The sequence below is a fragment of the Staurois parvus genome, unplaced genomic scaffold (genome assembly GCF_062004578.1).
Source record: "Staurois parvus isolate SC_StPar_1 unplaced genomic scaffold, SC_StPar_1.0 ptg000137l, whole genome shotgun sequence".
Taxonomy (NCBI): Eukaryota; Metazoa; Chordata; class Amphibia; order Anura; family Ranidae; genus Staurois; species Staurois parvus.
Window position 1 is genome coordinate 5,760,640 of NW_028317933.1, and position 18,004 is coordinate 5,778,643.

Sequence of the window (18,004 nt, forward strand, 5' to 3'; positions counted from 1 at the left end):
TTGGGCTTGGCCCCTTAGTTCCAGTGAAGGGAACTCTTAAGGATACCAAGACATTTTGGACAATTTCATGCTCCCAACTTTGTGGGAAGTTTGCGGATGTCCCCTCCCTGTTCAAACATGACTGTGCAGCAGTACAGAAAGCAAGGTCCAAAGACATGGAAGAGAGACCACACCAAAAGTGAATTAAAGTATAACTAAAAGCAAAACTTAATTGTTTAGTTATGGATAGAGTGGAAAGGGATTAGCGCCCGTCAGTTTTTATTGCTGTCTGTATCCCCATTACGGAGATTCACCTTCTAACTTTTGAAAATGAAAGTAAAAGAAAATTCCGAATTTTGGGCTGTCCTCAGAAAAGTAATAGAAGGGAAATCTTCCAATGGGGACACTAGTTCTGGAAAGCTGGAGGTCCCGAAAGAATTGAAGGGAAATCTCCGCAATGGGACACAGATGGCAAATAAATCTTACGGGGTTATAACCCTCTCTTGCTCTATCCAAAATGAAAAAAAAAAAGTGCCTATAGTTCTACTTACACTGTAACATTAATCTGGACACCCACAGACCATAAAAACATTTTACTTACCAATCGTTGCCCATGGAGGGCAGAGCATGAGGTTTAATTTAACCCCTTGCCCCCAAGCAGCACATTCACCTTGCCTTTTTTTTTCCTGCTCCTCTATTCAGCTGCTGTGAGCAGGACTGTTTATACTGGATACTGGGCCTGTGCTGTCACGTAGAGCAAGTCACATGCTTCTCCATACCTTAGATAAGTATTTTCTTTATTCCAGGCAGCCACAGACAGGCTAAGATAATTTTTGGACAGAAAAGGTATATTTTCAAATATGTCTTAATAACAAGCGTTTCTGGAGAGCTCAATAACAGGGTTCACTTAAACCCTTCAAAACCTGTCAAGTCACAACTACGTACTGTTCATACATAAGGCACCCACCATACACGCTCTGGTGCATTTTTGTGTCTTCCTTTTCAATGGCACCCCAGCGTACTGATTGCATCTTGATAGGTAAACCACTACATTTCTTAGGAAGAACCTCCTACATCAGCCAATAAACATTTCCCAAATATATATAATTGAAGGGGAAGCTGCAAACGCAGTTGCATTCTGTGAAGAGAAGTCGAACACACAACCAACAGCATAAGCTGGATCAGGTTACATGCAGCCTGTCAATTCTAGGCTTACCTTCCTTGGTGCTTACTAAAACAAGCTTCAAATAGTTATATTATTCCTTACACACAGTAAATTATCTTTAAAAGCCCTCAATCACATCTGTAGCTGCAGGCATCAAGAAGCCATTCATTCTCAAAATTCAAAGCAGAAGCAATAAAGTTATTGAAGTCATTCTCTCAGCAGCTCAGCTACCCCTTATCCCCCATCCCAGCAATACCTTGGAAGCCTTCCGAGCTCTGGTATATACACAAAGCAGGAGCTCTGCAAACGGTTAGCTGAGCTGCTGAGAGAAGGACTTGAATAATTTTAGTGCATCTGTGAAATGTAAGGATTAGTTTCTCCACAGGGCCTGCAGCTACAGAGGCCAGTTAGGGTTTGTTTTAAAGATCACTCATTTCTTAAGCCCATCTAAATACCTAAATGTCCATAGCCTGGCCACAGTTTTACTTAAAGTGTTACTAAACCCAGGACCCTGCATTCACTATCTGGTCTCCCACAGTACACAGAACATGGAAATGCAATTATTTTAGCAAATGTAAACTGCTAAGTACCTTTTCTCTCCAGCAGTTACAGCAGTCCTCTGACTTCAGCATTGCACTGGTTAAAGTTTGACCCTCTGTCTGGACAGTGCTGATTGGCCCTGTGCTGATCACATGCACTCTCCCAAGGAGGAAAAAAAAAAAACCTCTCTAGCAATACGCACTAAACTGAGCATGTGGCTGTGGGTTCAGTCTGTCTTATCAGGTGGACATCTGAACAGGAGGAAGGACAGAGGAAACAGGATCAAATGGTCTTTTTACACAATGCAGAGGAATAACCCCTTAGGTTCCACATATAACAAGCATGCTTTACTGCATATACAGACTGATTTTACTGTTACGGGTTTCAAACACTTTTTTCAGGATTGCTATCTACTCAGGCTCTCGAGGTCACATAAAAATCACTATTTATAAACTTTATTATTCCAGTTAAAAAAAAATCAAAATAGGTATAAGGCAAACATTTACAATTGTATCATTGTTGGTTCTCACCTGGTGGCCGGTTTTGAAATTCTGAGAGTTTCTGACCAGCGTCTAAGGCTCCTAATTGATCTCCAACCATTCCAGATTGATCAGAGTCTTCCATACGAGATTCAGCAGCACTATAAATAAATTAGTTACAGATTAATGCATGGCTGAGTCTATTACCTGACCAAACATACTGTAGTAGGGTGGCTTTAAAATAGGTTTACTGAGAATGTATACTGTTATTATGGGCATTATCTTTTAAGTACTTACTATTCTTATGTATTTTTTAGTATGGTAAATACGAAATATGTATATGAATATTTCAGGTTTACTACTTGCAGTCCGACTAGTTTGTAAAAGCTGGTTTACTACTATGCTGTGAATATACATGTCATTACAAAATCTGAATGACTGAGCAAGAGTACACCTCTTCCCTTTCTAGCAGAGAAAGAACAATCTGGGATTTTTTAATTGCAGGAGCAGTAAACACATTCAGGGCTCTTGGATTATAGTAACATGAAAGCAAACTGTACTGAATTTTTATTTGTATTATAATAACAATGAGGGGAAAAAAGGATATCAAATCCAGCTAGACTTAATTCATGTGAAGGGCCACATCTATATAAGTATAGGACAAACATAAAAGGCCAACAGACTCTATAGACTTGGAGTCACAGCACAGGATAAAAAGAGCCAACAGATTCAAACAAAGAAAACCTGTACTAGTGAGGTATTGAGGCTGTCACTTCTAGCTTTTTCTTTAGAAAACTCTACTTCCCTGGCTGCCCTGATAATCCAATTGCTTCAGAATTAGTACTGCACCTGGAACAAGTATGCATATTTGGAATTTTTACTTTCCTGATTTTCTTATTTGAATCCAGGTCAGTATTTCTGAAAAGACTGAAATCAAAACCAGACAGGTAGGGAGCTTTTTCAGCAGGTCAGCAATGGCAACTTACTGTACATGTTTCTCCCAGTTTCAGGTATATCAGCTAATAATTCCCTGCTGTGGACAACTGCTGAAAAATTCAGTTACAGTGGGACAAAAAAGTATTTAGTCAGCCACCAATTGTGCAAGTTCTCCCACTTACAAAGATGAGAGAGGCCTGTAATTGGCATCATAGGTAGACCTCAACTATGAGAGACAAAATGAGAAAACAAATCCAGACAATCACATTGGCTGATTTGGAAAGAATTTATTTGCAAATTATGGTGGAAAATAAGTATTTGGTCACCTACAAACGAGCAAGATTTCTGGCTCTCACAGACCTGTACCTTCTTCTTTAAGAGGCTCCTCTGTCCTGCACTCATTACCTGTATCAATGGCACCTGTTTGAACTTGTTATCAGTAAAAAAGACACCTGTCCACAACCTCAAACAGCCACATTCCAAACTCCACTATGGTGAAGACCAAAGAGCTGTCGAAGGACACCAGAAACAAAATTGTAGACCTGCACCAGGCTGGGAAGACTGAATCTGCAATAGGCAAGCAGCTTGGTGTGAACAAATCAACTGTGGGAGCAATAATTAGAAAATGGAAGACATACAAGACCACTGATAATCTCCCTCGATCTGGGACTCCACGCAAGATCTCACCCCGTGGGGTCAAAATGATCACAAGAACGGTGAGCAAAAATCCCAGGACCACACGGGGGGACCTAGTGAATGACCTGCAGAGAGCTGGGACCAACGTAACAAAGGCTACCATCAGTAACACACTACGCCGCCAGGGACTCAGATCCTGCAGTGCCAGAGATGTCCCCCTGCTTAAGCCAGTACATGTCCGGGCCCGTCTGAAGTTTGCTAGAGAGCATTTGGATGATCCAGAAGAGGATTGGGAGAATGTCATATGGTCAGATGAAACCAAAATAGAACTGTTTGGTAGAAACACAACTCGTCGTGTTTGGATGAGAGAGAATGCTGAGTTGCATCCAAAGAACACCAAACCTACTGTGAAGCATGGGGATGGCAACATCATGCTTTGGGGCTGTTTCTCCGCAAAGGGACCAGAACGACTGATCCATGTACAGGACAGAATGAATGGGGCCATGTATCGTGAGATTTTGAGTGCAAACCTCCTTCCATCAGCAAGGGCATTGAAGAGGAAACGTGGCTGGGTCTTCCAACATGACAATGATCCCAAACATACCGCCTGAGCAACGAAGGAGTGGCTTCGTAAGAAGCATTTCAAGGTCCTGGAGTGGCCTAGCCAGTCTCCAGATCTCAACCCCATAGAAAACCTTTGGAGGGAGTTGAAAGTCCGTGTTGCCCAGCGACAGCCCCAAAACATCACTGCTCTAGAGGAGATCTGCATGGAGGAATGGGCCAACATACCAGCAACAGTGTGTGCCAACCTTGGGAAGACTTACAGGAAACATTTGACCTCTGTCATTGCCAACAAAGGATATATAACAAAGTATTGAGACGAACTTTTGATATTGACCAAATACTTATTTTCCACCATAATTTGCAAATAAATTCTTTCCAAATCAGCCAATGTGATTGTCTGGATTTGTTTTCTCATTTTGTCTCTCATATTTGAGGTCTACCTATGATGCCAATTACAGGCCTCTCTCATCTTTTTAAGTGGGAGAACTTGCACAATTGGTGGCTGACTAAATACTTTTTTGCCCCACTGTATCTCAACAAGTAATGCCATGACCTTAGCAAGCAAAACAGGAGGATGATACCCTCTTTAATCAAAGTCTAAAAAAGACTTAGTTCAGATGGATGCTGACACCCGTTCTGTGTGCAGGCTCCCTTTGTTATTGCATCAGCATCTGCCCCGGGCAGGCACCCTTTAGAAACGGATGCAGTGACTGCAGACCGAAGCAGGTACACGGATCAGTGTGCAGCACGCAGGTACTGTGCATGCAGGAGAGGTCTTAGAACCTATCTGAATGAACCCAAAGAAAAACGTATTCTGTTTTCCTGATAGCAATCTGTCCCACAAGCACAGTTTAAATCCGAAAATGTAAGTCCGACTGGCTGCTATGGCTGAAATACACACCATTCTTACATATTTCAATAAATTAGGCCCATGGATCTCCACCATTAACATTATTGATCTCATGCAAAACAGGTTAGCTTTCTTTTCTGAAAGCCCAGCATACTTAATACTTCCAGCACAACATATTCTTCCGCTGTTACCATAAACCACTTACTTCATATGTTCCTCCACTTGTTGGTTCTTTTTCTTCCTTGGAGGCTTCTTCTTCTTTGGCTTGGGAGCAGCAGTGTTCTGTTTGCTGTTTACGCCAAAGTGACCGGCAGATATGTCACTTTGAAGAAGATTCACCAAGAGAGGGCTGGTCAAAGTGACATCTTTGTTGACAGGGAAGGTTGGATTTTGTCCACAGGACAGTGGATTCCCATTGCCACCTTGACCAAATGGAGAACTGAAGGGGAGACCGTGTCCAGGAAAGTGTTGTCCAGGTCCATTATTCCCAGGCATGTTCTGTAAGTGTTGGGGATGTTGTGGACCCATATTGCCCGTTTGCTGCATGGGTAAATCAGGCAAAATAGACCCTAAGTCACCAGTAGCTTGAGCAGAAGTTTCTCCATGGGACTGCTGAAGATGTTGTCCTGGTCCAGCTTGTCGGAGGACCTGATTTTGTAGGTTGACACCTTGTGAAGGATTACCACCCACTGGCCCCTGCTGGGAAACAGCCTGCCCTGAGAACTGAATCATATTGTTAGGCAGACCAGAGGCTGGACCCCTTATTATCTGACTAGGTCCTGCCATGATACTCCCTGGGTTTTGATTGTTGAATCCTTGTTTATTTCCCTGCATTATCTGCTCCATTACAGGATTCTGCTGCATTATAGCCTGATTCTGGGCTGCCATCATCTGACTGTGAGGAGGAATCATTTGCTTCGGGGGTGTCATCCTCTGAGGTGCCTGACCCATATTTTGAGATCCTGCCAGCATCTGTCCCTGTGACATAAGCTGTGTTCTTGAGAGTACCAGCTGACCTTGGGTGTTCAGAGAAGTCTGTCCTTGAAGGCTAACCATTTGTCCCTGGGAGGAAATGATTTGCTGATGCATGCCAAGAATTTGGGACTGTGGTCCTTGCTGGGCCTGCCCATGCAGTCCACCAATACTAACTTGACTCACACCACTGCCACTGGTTTGCTGGCTATTCAGGTTATTATGAAGTCCAATAAGATTAGTCTGCATCACATTGGCACCACTATGAGACCCTTGTAGCTGACCATGGGATGATCCATTTGCCTGACCACCTACAAGTCAAGCAATTCATTAGTGTAACCCATCATGGTTTATGCACAATAAACACAACTACAGAATGCAATATGTGACCTACATTACTATCAACTTGAAGATCAGGCTTTTTCTGACACTTTTTGTAACAATCAGTATATTTGCTAGAAAATGTCTTAGAACCCCCAAACATTATATATTATTTTAAAGCAGAAGCCCTAGAGAATAAATTTGTGGGTGTCGCAAATTTTTATGTCACACGGTATTTGTGCAGTGAATTTTCAAATCCAATATTTTCTTTAAAAATACCCTTTTTATAAAAAAAAACATTTTAAATGTAAAAAACACAACAACCCAGTTTTTTGTAAAATATAAAAGATGATGTTACACTGAGTAAATAGATACTAAACATGTCATGCTTTAAAATTGCGCATGCCCGTAATGTAAATTTTACTATTTATAGGCGACACTTTAAAAGCCTTTACAGGTTACCACTTCAGATTTACAGAGGAGGTCTAGTGCTGGAATTACTGCTCATGATCTGACATTCACAGTGATGCCTCACATGTGTGGGACAATAGCTGATTGCGTACTTTCTGGGACTGACATGTGCGTTTGCCTATGCATGCAAACGCAAGGTGGGGAGTAGTGAGTTTGAACACGGTCATTTTAATTTTTTTTCTATCACTTTTATTGCTGCCCCAAGGAATGTAAACATCCCTTGTGACAGCAATAGGCATGTGACAAGTACTCTTTAAAACTCAATAAGACCCCAAATCCCTCCTCAGCCCTCAAAAGCATTTAATCACACAAAGATTGGTGTAATCAAATGCTTTTCATTTTTAAAAATGGCGCCGTTTACATCCGAGGAAACGGGAAGTGATGTATGGTCATTGCTTCCGGTTCCCTATATCATAAAGCCAAATGAAACAGTTCCACTCTCTGTTCGGCCCTATGATCAGTTGGCGGATGGCCCGGCTGGTTGATCAGGTGCCCTGGTGGGATGGGACAGCACATTAAAGCCATGGAAGGCGGCAGGAGGGGGAGGGACGTCCCCTCGTGCTGTTTCTAAAAGCAATTCAGTGGCTAGTTAGCTGCTCGGATTGTTTTACAAGAGAGACAACCCTCGGCTCTAAAAACCAGTACCAAGATGATGCCTGCAACTGCGGGCATCATCCCGATGTAGACATTTGAAGTCCAGCGAGTGGTTATAAAAAAAGTGTTTCTTAGTTAAACCATTACTTTTTTTTCAGGTCACTTCAGAAAAGAAAACAACAAAAAAAAAAAACTATAGACACTTCCCCATCTGTATTCCAAAAAAATTGTCACAAACATGAGCACACAATTAAAACAAGTAAAAGTAGGTGTTAACTTCAGCTGAATGTCAAAATATTCCCTTAGAGTATAACTAAAGGCAAAACTTTTTTGTTCAGTTTTGGATAGAGTGAAGAGAGATTAGAATACCTGTCAATTTTTATTACAGTCTGTGTCCACATGCACCCTCTCTATTTGTCCTGTTTACCACTGAAATTGAAAGTAAAAGAAAATCCCCAAATTTTGAAAATTTTGGGTTGTCCCCAGAAAAGTAATAGAGAGGAAATGTTCAAAAGGGAACACTAGTTCTGGTGACCTGGGGTCCCCAAGGCACTCCCCTAATTTGTAGGTACTTCTTCTCACTTCCTGTTTGGCTAAGGGACAGGAAGTGAAGGGAAATCTCTGCACTGGGACAAAGATGGCAGAGAAAAAAGTCTGACAGGAGTTATAACCCTCCCTTGCTCTATCCAAAATGAAAAGAAAATTGCCTATAGTTCTACTTTAATCCTCAAGATATATGCAAATCTTGACTTTTCTGTAAAAGTTGAGCTTGGCCCGCCGTTCTTCCACATCAGTCAGGAAGGCAGTTATCACAAATAATGTCCAATAAAGAAGAGCCTCGTGTGTGAAAGGTCAGGACCAAGCTTGACACCCATTGGAAATGTAAATCATTCCCATTAACTTCATCTGCCTATAATTTCAGATCTACTGATTATTATGACATGCAGATCGCACTAAATGAAACAACTTTATGCAATTTTTATTATATGCTTAGTCTGAATTGCATGCTGACATACCAGGAAGTGCACAGCTATTTTTCATGGGAAATTCCAGACAAAATGTACATTTTCAGGATACTGCTTAGGTACAATGAATATTTCTAGATGTTCCTTATAACACAGAAAATCTTTTGAATTCAGGTTCATTTTAGGTAAGGCTTACTTAGCACCAAATGATCCTTTGCTCTCCCCAAAAAAAACACCCTAACAAACTAATCTTTGAGCGCTGGACATAAGGTAAGAGAAAGATAAAATGCCAAGAAGTGTATTTCAATATTGATTTCATAAGCAGGAATTGTAAAATGAGAGTAGGACATTTTGTCTGTACTATATAATGTTACATGCTATAGTCACGATTCATTATAAAAACTGTAGCTGAGGTGGTCATTTCCCCCTAGATGTCATCCTTTTAACTATCATTCTAAAGAAAAAAAAAAAGAAAAAGCAAATAAAGCATTAATCCACAAAGCATAAACTGGTTACGAAGTCTAACTATACATTATACAATTTTCTTGTACAATTTTTCTTTAGATATACCACAAACTATATAATATAAGACCAAACCTAAACACTATTTTCATTTTGTATCCAATTAGACAGGCTCTTGCACTACATAGTTTAAGGTAAATCTAAAGGAGATTTTACAGAAATCGGACAAGAAAATTGTATAGTGCATGGCCTGCCTAAAGCAATCATTAGTTTCATGAAACTTGCTGTGGTTGATAGCAATGGGTCATACCTGCTCCTTGACCAGCTTGCTGCTGAGCCGTGGCACCATTCGTTGGTGACCCTGCATTGCTGGGTGGGGTCTGTCCCTGCAGAAAATTGGCATTTGTTTGCCCTGAAGCAAAGCCAGGCGGCAGCCGCTTAACGACTCCTAGGAGGGTAAAGGAAAAATTCTTTATATAAATGGAATTAGCACTTTGCAATTTACACAACTAGTTCTAAAAGGAAACCTCTAGTGGGAAATATGTCCTCTGCTTACATTTCCCTTCTGAAACTGCTAGTTACTTGGCTGGGATGCACTAGCTTGAAGATTAAAAAAGGAACCTCTTTCCCCTGTATTTGTTTTTTTTAATCCGCTCTTATTTTCCTCACTGGGCTATCTTCAAACACACTCACACATTCCACCACATGCTGTACCCCGTGCCATCGTCTTCTTTTCTTATGTCATCAGGAGCTGGCTGTCTCTTTCATGTTCCTGCAGGTGGCCCTTTGATGATGTGCCGCGGCACATGCGCAGTATGGTCCAGCCTAACCACTTGCCTACTGGGCACTTTTACCCCCTTCCTGCAAAGGCCAATTTTCAGCTTTCAGCACTTTTGCACTTTGAATGACAATTGCGCAGTCATGCAACACTACCCAAACTAAATTTTTATCATTTTTTTTGTAGACAAATAGAGCTTTCTTTTGGTGGCATTTAATCACCCCTGGGGTTTTTATCTTTTGCTAAACAAGTGAAAAAAAAAAAGACCAAAACATTTGAAAAAAAAGTTTTTCTTAGTTTCTGTTATAAAGTTTTGTAAATAAGTGACTTTTCTCCTTCACTGATGTGTGCTGATGGGGCTGCACTGATCGGCACGGATAGCTGGTACTGATGGGAGTATACTGATCATCAGTGCACTGATGATCAGTGTAGATGTCCCCTCTGAGAAATGTCGCTTACCGGCTGTCCTCTCATGTGTCAGCGTGAGGAGAAGACTGTCGATAACCGGCATTTCCTATTTATACTGTGATCAGACACAGCAGATCAAATGGTAAAAGGCGGCTCTGATTGGCCCTTTATCTTGATATGTGATCAGCTGTGTTCGAAGGACACAGTGATCACAGCTGGAGCACAGTGCTTGCCCCAGGGGGCGTGCAGGGGGTGTGGTTCTGGGAGGCCATGGACGCCCTCCCAGAACAAGCCGACTGCGCTTTAGCCAACTTTTGGCTATAGCGTGTTCAGGAACTGGTTAACCTAAAGCCTTCTGGGATGCATGCTGCGAGTATCTCAAGTGGCAGCTGGGGTACATCACTGAAGGTGAAAGTAATGAAAGTAAGGGCAGCTTAGGAAAAAAAGGTGTTTACCAAAAAGAAAAAAAATGCAATTAAGGGAAAGAAGGCAGTAGAAGCATTTTTATGGAAAGTGGTTGAGGCGGGTGAAGGTGTGCTTTAAAGCACCTGGTGACCTGGAATTATTATGCTGACCAGGGGTTGGGTCTTCACTGCTGCATGCTTGTTCTAGGTCACGGATTTAAAAATTACAGAAGCCAAACTACTGATTTTTGTAGAAGGTCAGCCTACATACACTATATTGCCAAAAGTATTGGGGCACCCCTCCAAATCATTGGATTCAGGTGTTCCAATCACCTCCATGGCCACAGGTGTATAAAATCAAGCACCTAGGCATGCAGACTGCTTCTACAAACATTTGTGAAAGAATGGGTCGCTCTCAGGAGCTCAGTGAATTCAAGCGTGGTACTGTGATAGGTTGCCACCTGTGCAATAAGTCCATCCGTGAAATTTCCTTACTACTAAATATTCCACAGTCAACTGTTAGTGGTATTATAACAGAGTGGAAGCAACTGGGAACAGCAACTCAGCCACCAAGTGGTAGGCCAAGTCAAATGAAAACGTGAGGTCAGTGGATGCTGAAGCGTACAGTGAGCAGAAGTCACAGAGTCCTGACCTCAACCCGCTAGAACACCTCTGGGATGAATTAGAGCGGAGACTGCAAGCCAGGCCTTCTTGTCCGACATCAGTGCCTGACCTCACAAATGTGCTTCTGGAAGAATGGTCAAACCTTCCCATATTATTATTATTATTATACAGTATTTATAAAGCGCCAATAGTTCACTCAGCGCTGTACATTACAAAGGGGGACAGAACATGTGACAGAACAATACCAATACAATGCAAAACATGAGGGGATCGAGGGCCCTGCTCTTTCGAGCTTACAATCTAGACACCCTCCTAAACCTTGTGGACAGCCTTGCCAGCAGAGTTGAAGCTGATATAGCTGCAAAGGGCGGGCCAACTCAATATTGAACCCTACGGACTAAGACTGGGATGCCATTAAAGTTCTTGTGCGTGTAAAGGCAGGCGTCCCAATAATTTTGGCAATATACTGTATTTCCCTTAGTACAGGTTCCTTTTGCCAGTTATTTCTCTCCATAGACAGCAGACGGCTGTCATGTGGCATCTGCTATTTCAAATTTGGTTAATTTGGTTTAAGAATAACCCCTGAGGAGATCCTGCTGAAAGTCCACAGTTTTTCAATATCAATCCAGAGATAAGACGACCATCAAAAAAACTGCCAGTTGTAGGTGAAAAACCGTGAAATCCCATAATGGAAAAGAAGCAACAGATTAGAGTTAGGCTGGCCACAAATGAAATGAATTTATGTCTGAACTAGACAATCAAAAATATTTCATTAACAATTGATCTGTTTGAATCAGTTTGTCTAACATCTACCATTTAACTGTCAATTTTGCAATTGGTTTTGTAAATGAAAGACAAGACTCCTTTGTCTTATCCATTGAAAAAAGCATTCTCTCCTTGGTGAGCTTAAACAGCAAGATTCACCAGAGTTGTGACGAATTTGACAGAATTCAGCAAATATGTAATGAACAAGAATGACAAAATTCTTGAGGTGGAGATTGTGACGTTACCGCCCCTCCTCACTCCTATCAAAGAAAACAAATATGTTTTGCCTTATGTGTATTTGAATTAAATCATTTTGCTAATGAGTGTAATTGAACCTTACCATACATCCATCAGCGAATAGCCAGCCTAAGCCTTTCAGTGTTATTTCTAATATTTAACCAGTTAATACTCAAAGACAGAGTTATCACTGTTACATTTACAATCATCAAGTCAACACGCTTTTTATATCAGACAGCTTTGTATGACATACCTGCATGAATACCCTGTGGACCCTGATTCTGCTGCATCATAAAGTTTCCTGCTGTGCTCCCCTGTGGCATCACACTACTGCGCCCTGGAGAGCTGACAGTCTGTTGTGGGAAACCCTGAGGCAATGAACTGCCTTGTCCTGGTCGTGGTCCCATGGTCTGTGGCTGGGTTTGGTTTACTGTGGGGGACGATGCAGGTGAGCTCTGCTGGAAGGAAGGAGATGAGGCTGGAGATTTGGAGAGATGGGGTTGCTGCAATGGAGTCAGTACCCTTGGAGGTCCCCCCTGCATTGGTTTCATTGGAGGTGTGTTGAACTGGTTTGAGTTGGCCATAGAAGGGAAATTAGAGTGAACTTGGGATGCCTGCTGGCTGCCAAATGGGTAAGGAGGGGGAGGGTGGGATGGTGTCTGCACTGCTGATAGAGATGGTCTCTGTGGGAATTGCTGCTGTTGTTGTAATGGCCCTCCTGCACCCAATGCGGATTTCTTCCACTGCTGATTGGGTGGAACAGCCCCCATATTTGCCTGAGCTGGTGGAGGCTGCAAGGCTCCTGACGCAAGCTGATTCCAGCCTGGAGGGACAGGAACCTGTGCAGGAGCTGCAAAAGGAGGACGAATGCCTTGAGAAACTTGCTGATGCTGCGGCAGGCGAGCCTGTTGCTGAAACTGCTGAAAGTTGGCTGGATTGGCTGGTCGGTTGCCTACAACTGCCTGCATTTGATGGAGCTGAGGAGCCAGGGTACCAGATGGATGACTCTGCTGCTGAACTGTCAAACCAGATACAAGGGGATCCATGGCATCTAAAGGGGAGAAACACTTCATGAGGCCTTGACACTTTTCCCTTTTTTTTTTTATACCTATAAAACATGCATGCCTACAAACTGCAAACCTAGGCATTTTCTACTAAATGTTTACAGTAACATGTCAGGGTAGAAATTTCAGTAGTAGCAGTTCCCATTTTTTTTCAATGATGATAGGTTCTCTTGAAAGATTAACTCTGCATACAACATTCATTTGTATATATTTCTCAACAGCCACAAAAGATAAAAAAAATCCACTTTCTATGCACTGAATCCCTTTGCAAGCCCAGATACTACCTTGTAAAAGCAGCAATGATATATTCACTGGGCTGTTTATAACCCACCCCTGCAGACAACTACAGGAGGGAAGATATAGGACCAGTCACCCTGCCCACAAAGAGAGAGCAGCAGTGACCAATCTTTATTACAGAAAGCCCCCGCACAGAGGCAAAGTGCAGGAGTTATTTCATGCTAGGTTACTTTGTAGACCTGTGAGAAACACATAAAGGACACAAAGATTAAAGTGATAGCATGCATTGCTCTTGTATTGGGACAATGCTTTATTAGCCTGGATTTTAGTTTTAACAGAATACCTACCGTATTTTCCGGCGTATAAGACGACTTTTTACCCCTTGAAAATCTTCTCAAAAGTCAGGGGTCATCTTATACGCCGGTATATGGCATACTGACACTTTTTAGGGGAGCGGCGCGGTGCCGCCGCCGCCCCCCCCCTTCCAACGGAAGGGACACTAAGTACAGGGGTGGGCAGGGGCTGTTTCTTACCTGGCTCCGGTCCCACGACGATCCGGTCCAGGAAGCGCGGCTGCTCCTTCAGTTTGGCCACTGGATGTTCGCGCAGCTGCTCGGCTCCGCCTCCTCACCGGTGATTGGCCGCCAGAACTGTAGCTCAGGAAAGGCACACAGGCGGCCAATCACCAGCGAGGGGGCGGAGCCGAGCGTCCCCACGAAAATCGAGTGCAGGAGCAGCAGGTAAGTGTTCAGTGTAGAGGTGCTGCTGCAACCACATATGCTGGCTGCAGCAGCACCATACTAGAACAGGGTCAGCAAGTGTAATTGGTGTCAGTGGGAGGAATAGTGCCCCATCATTGGTGTCACTGATACCAATGATGGAGCACTATTCCTCCTACTGACACCAATGATGAGGCACTATTCCTCCCACTGACACCAACGATGGGGCACTATTCCTCCCCCCCACTGACACCAACGATGGGGCACTATTCCTCCCCCCCACTGACACCAACGATGGGGCACTATTCCCCCCCCCACTGACACCAATGATGGGGCACTATTCCACCCCCCACTGACACCAATGATGGGGCACTATTCCACCCCCCACTGACACCAATGATGGGACACCATTCCTCCCACTGACACCAATGTTGGGACACTATTCCTCCCACTGACACCAATGATGGGGCACTATTCCCCCAACTGATACTAATGATGGGGCACTATTCCTGCCACTGATACCAATGATGGGACACTATTCCTCCCACTGATACCAATGATGGGGCACTATTCCTGCCACTGATACCAATAATGGGGCACCTATTCCCCCCACTGATACTAATGATGGGGCACTATTCCTGCCACTGATACCAATGATGGGGCACTATTCCTCCTACTGATACCAATGATGGGGCACTATTCCTGCCACTGATACAAATGATGGGGCACCTATTCCCCCCACTGATACTAATGATGGGGCACTATTCCCGCCACTAATGCCAATGATGGGGCACTATTCCTCCCACTGACACCGATGATGGGGCACTATTCCTCCCACTGGTGTGCATTGGAAGAGGGGTAGTCTTATACGGCGAGTATAGCCCAAACACTACATTTTAGCAGGAAAAGTAGGGGGTCGTCTTATACGCCCAGTCGTCTTATACGCCAGCAAATACGGTATATTAAAAACACAACAAAAAAAATAACAGGAAAACCTTCATAGTTAGTCAAATGAAGCATACTGTCTATCTTCACCACCTTACTCAACTGCAACAAGCTACAAAATGCCAGGTACACTTTTAGCTGCCTGGAAAGTGTTTCTTTACAACACCTTGCTGTGAAGAGGGTCTTGGAGTCCTTGGTTGGAGGTCCGCACTGCCACCTGCAGCCATCATAGAAGATGAAACATGGGGACCTTGGGACATCATGGTGCCTGCTGCGGCAGGGTTATTCATCCTGATGAGGCCTGGATGGTAACAGAATAGTCGAATTATTACTATTATTATTTTTTTTTTCTTACAGTAATAGAGAAAACAAAAAGGCTTTGACTTTCTGAACCAACTGCTGTAATATACCTGCTCTGCCCTGAACTGCAAAACTGGGGTCAATTCTCATTGCGTTATTTGCTGCCATTGGTCCATTCATTCTAACCTCCTGTGCAGGGTTTTGAGCTAATGCAAGATTTATCGCCCCTTCTCCTGAAAAATATTAGCAGAGAAATTAAATTCCATGATGGTTCACCGCAGGAAAAACATGCAGAAAAACTTAAAATATATGTAAACCCAAACAATTAAGATTAACTCTTATTTACTCCCTTTTGGTCTTTTAAATATTCCATTAAAACCGTTTTGTTACATCTATGCAATAAAACTGGGTTCCTGTCAAAAACCTTGTGAGCCTGTAACTCCTGTAGTGAGCTGACAACACAGAGCCTCCTCTGCTGCACTTGAATCTCTAGGAGTCTTACCATCCCTGTCTACGTTACTTCTGAACTACAGAATACCTCCTTATCATAAGGAGATGAGAAGGTGCTCTGTGGTCCTAGCACACTTTCTGTCCTAAAATGACAATGCTGCTGCTCCATTGGTACAGACAGTGTGGAGGAATTTAATAAAACTAGAACAGACATAATCTGGAGCAGCTGTGCATAGCAGTTAAGCTTTGAAAATGAAAAGTTAGCAGCTGATTGGGTTGCCATGCACAGATGCTCCAGATTTTGTCTTGAATCATAGTAAATTCCCTTCAGTGAGTGTTGTCACCCTAGGACAGAACATGTGTTACTGGTAAAAACATCATAGCAAAATGAAGGAAACGAAAGCAAATTATGCCACCATATTTAAAACTGGGTAACCTGCAATTTGTTAGGATTTTGGTTTATCTGTAAAATCCTTGCCTTAGGGAGTACACCAGAAGACACAGGTTATATTGTATTTATGACTACGTGGGTTATTCTGCCACCTTCAAGTAAATATACACTGGCCAAAAAAAAAAAAAAGGCAGAATTTCTGCACCCAGGAAAACCCATCCAAGCTCAGCTAAGTATCAGCTTTGTAGCAAGAAATGAGGAACACAGACAAAGAGAAGAGGGATCCCTGTGTCCTGTGATGCACTCCAAGAAATTTATTTTACAGGTAAACTAGAAATCCTAATTTCATAATTGTACATCACAAGATATATGGCACTTCACATTCATAACTACTTGAGATGTCCCAAAGCACTGAACATGAGGGGTGGACAACACAGCAAAAGATCAACACGCCCAAACCTGAAACTGGAATAGGGGAAAACCTCATTACAAAGCTGCTTGCAAGATCTTTTGCCCAAAACTGACATCTGCAGAGACACGAACATCTAAGTGGATGCTGCTGAATCACCCAGGAAGCATGGACACTCCTTTCGGAATGGGACTTGATTGGGAAAATAGAAAACTTGATTGCCCCAGGTCTAGGAAATAGGCTTATAAACAACCTAAAAATAGTGGATTGAGAAGCAGCCTTGTGTGGATCATCAGCAAAAACAAACAGGGACTCAGACTGTCAAAAGGAAGCTGTAGATTCAGAAAAATTGGAACAGTTGAAATTACAAAGAGTGAAACACCTTTGGAAGAAAGACAATAGGAAGGACTGAGGTTTCAATACCACCTTATCCTGGTGCAGAACCACCAAGAATGGCAGGAATGTTACTTGCAGGAGAGCACAGACAAGCAAAGACCCTGCCAACCAAAGTAGTGGCAACCAAAAAGACAACTATACGCATATTAGGTAACAAGGGGCTGTCTTGGAGAAGATATAAAAGAGAAGTCTGCAAAACAGACAGGTCCCACATAAACAAAAAGGGCTGCACAAGAGGAGCTATCCATATGAGATTCTGTACAAAGACTTTACCAAGAAATGAAATGTGTTAGGTCTCTGAAGCAAAATGGCCAAGGCCTGTATTTGCTCCATGATAGTACTTAAAGCCAGAAACATCTTCACATTATACTGGAGAAAATCCAAAATGCACCACACAACATAATGTCAGATGAAAATTATAAGCCTCTCACTGGGAAAAATAATTCTTCATGTACAGTACACCACCCTCCTGGAGATCAAATTTCTTGCATTCTTTCACCGCAAGTGCCTGAGAATACCTAAGCTGCAACATAAATTTGTGCAGTTTGTCGTTTAATGTGGAAACAAAGAGATTCACATCCTGCGTCCCCCACAGCAGATGAATCTCTGCAAACATCTCCAGGTAGTTTCTGAGCACCACAACTTTCTGTCACTCCTTGGTAGGTGATGTATGCCACAGGACTGTACAATTGCACCACGAGGGGGAGACCTTGAAAGGTAGACAGACCAGTGTAGGAGAGCTAGCCAAATCAGCTGAAGTTCCAGGTTGTTGATTGGAAACTTCTGCTCCTCTGACAACCACAGTGCTTGAACTGCGAGGTTTCCTAAAAAATTTCCCCAGCCCAACAGGCTGGAATTTGTCATTAAGACTTTCCAATTCATCAGAAGGAGGGATCTTCCAACATCTGCATGTAACACCACCTCTCCAGAGCTGACATGGTCT

At 42.8% G+C, this 18,004-nt stretch overlaps 1 protein-coding gene across 1 annotated transcript in view; it reads right to left on the minus strand.

Annotated features, from left to right (window-relative positions):
* NCOA6 (nuclear receptor coactivator 6) overlaps positions 1–18,004 on the minus strand; it is a 79,148-nt gene that overhangs the window by 21,985 nt on the left and 39,159 nt on the right. The window contains exons 5-10 of the mRNA XM_089673296.1: positions 15,526–15,648; positions 15,282–15,416; positions 12,404–13,201; positions 9,245–9,382; positions 5,355–6,432; positions 2,215–2,324 (exon numbers count right to left, since the gene is read on the minus strand). Of these exons, the coding sequence (XP_089529422.1) occupies positions 2,215–2,324; positions 5,355–6,432; positions 9,245–9,382; positions 12,404–13,201; positions 15,282–15,416; positions 15,526–15,648 (2,382 nt within the window). The remainder of the gene's footprint in view (positions 1–2,214; positions 2,325–5,354; positions 6,433–9,244; positions 9,383–12,403; positions 13,202–15,281; positions 15,417–15,525; positions 15,649–18,004) is intronic.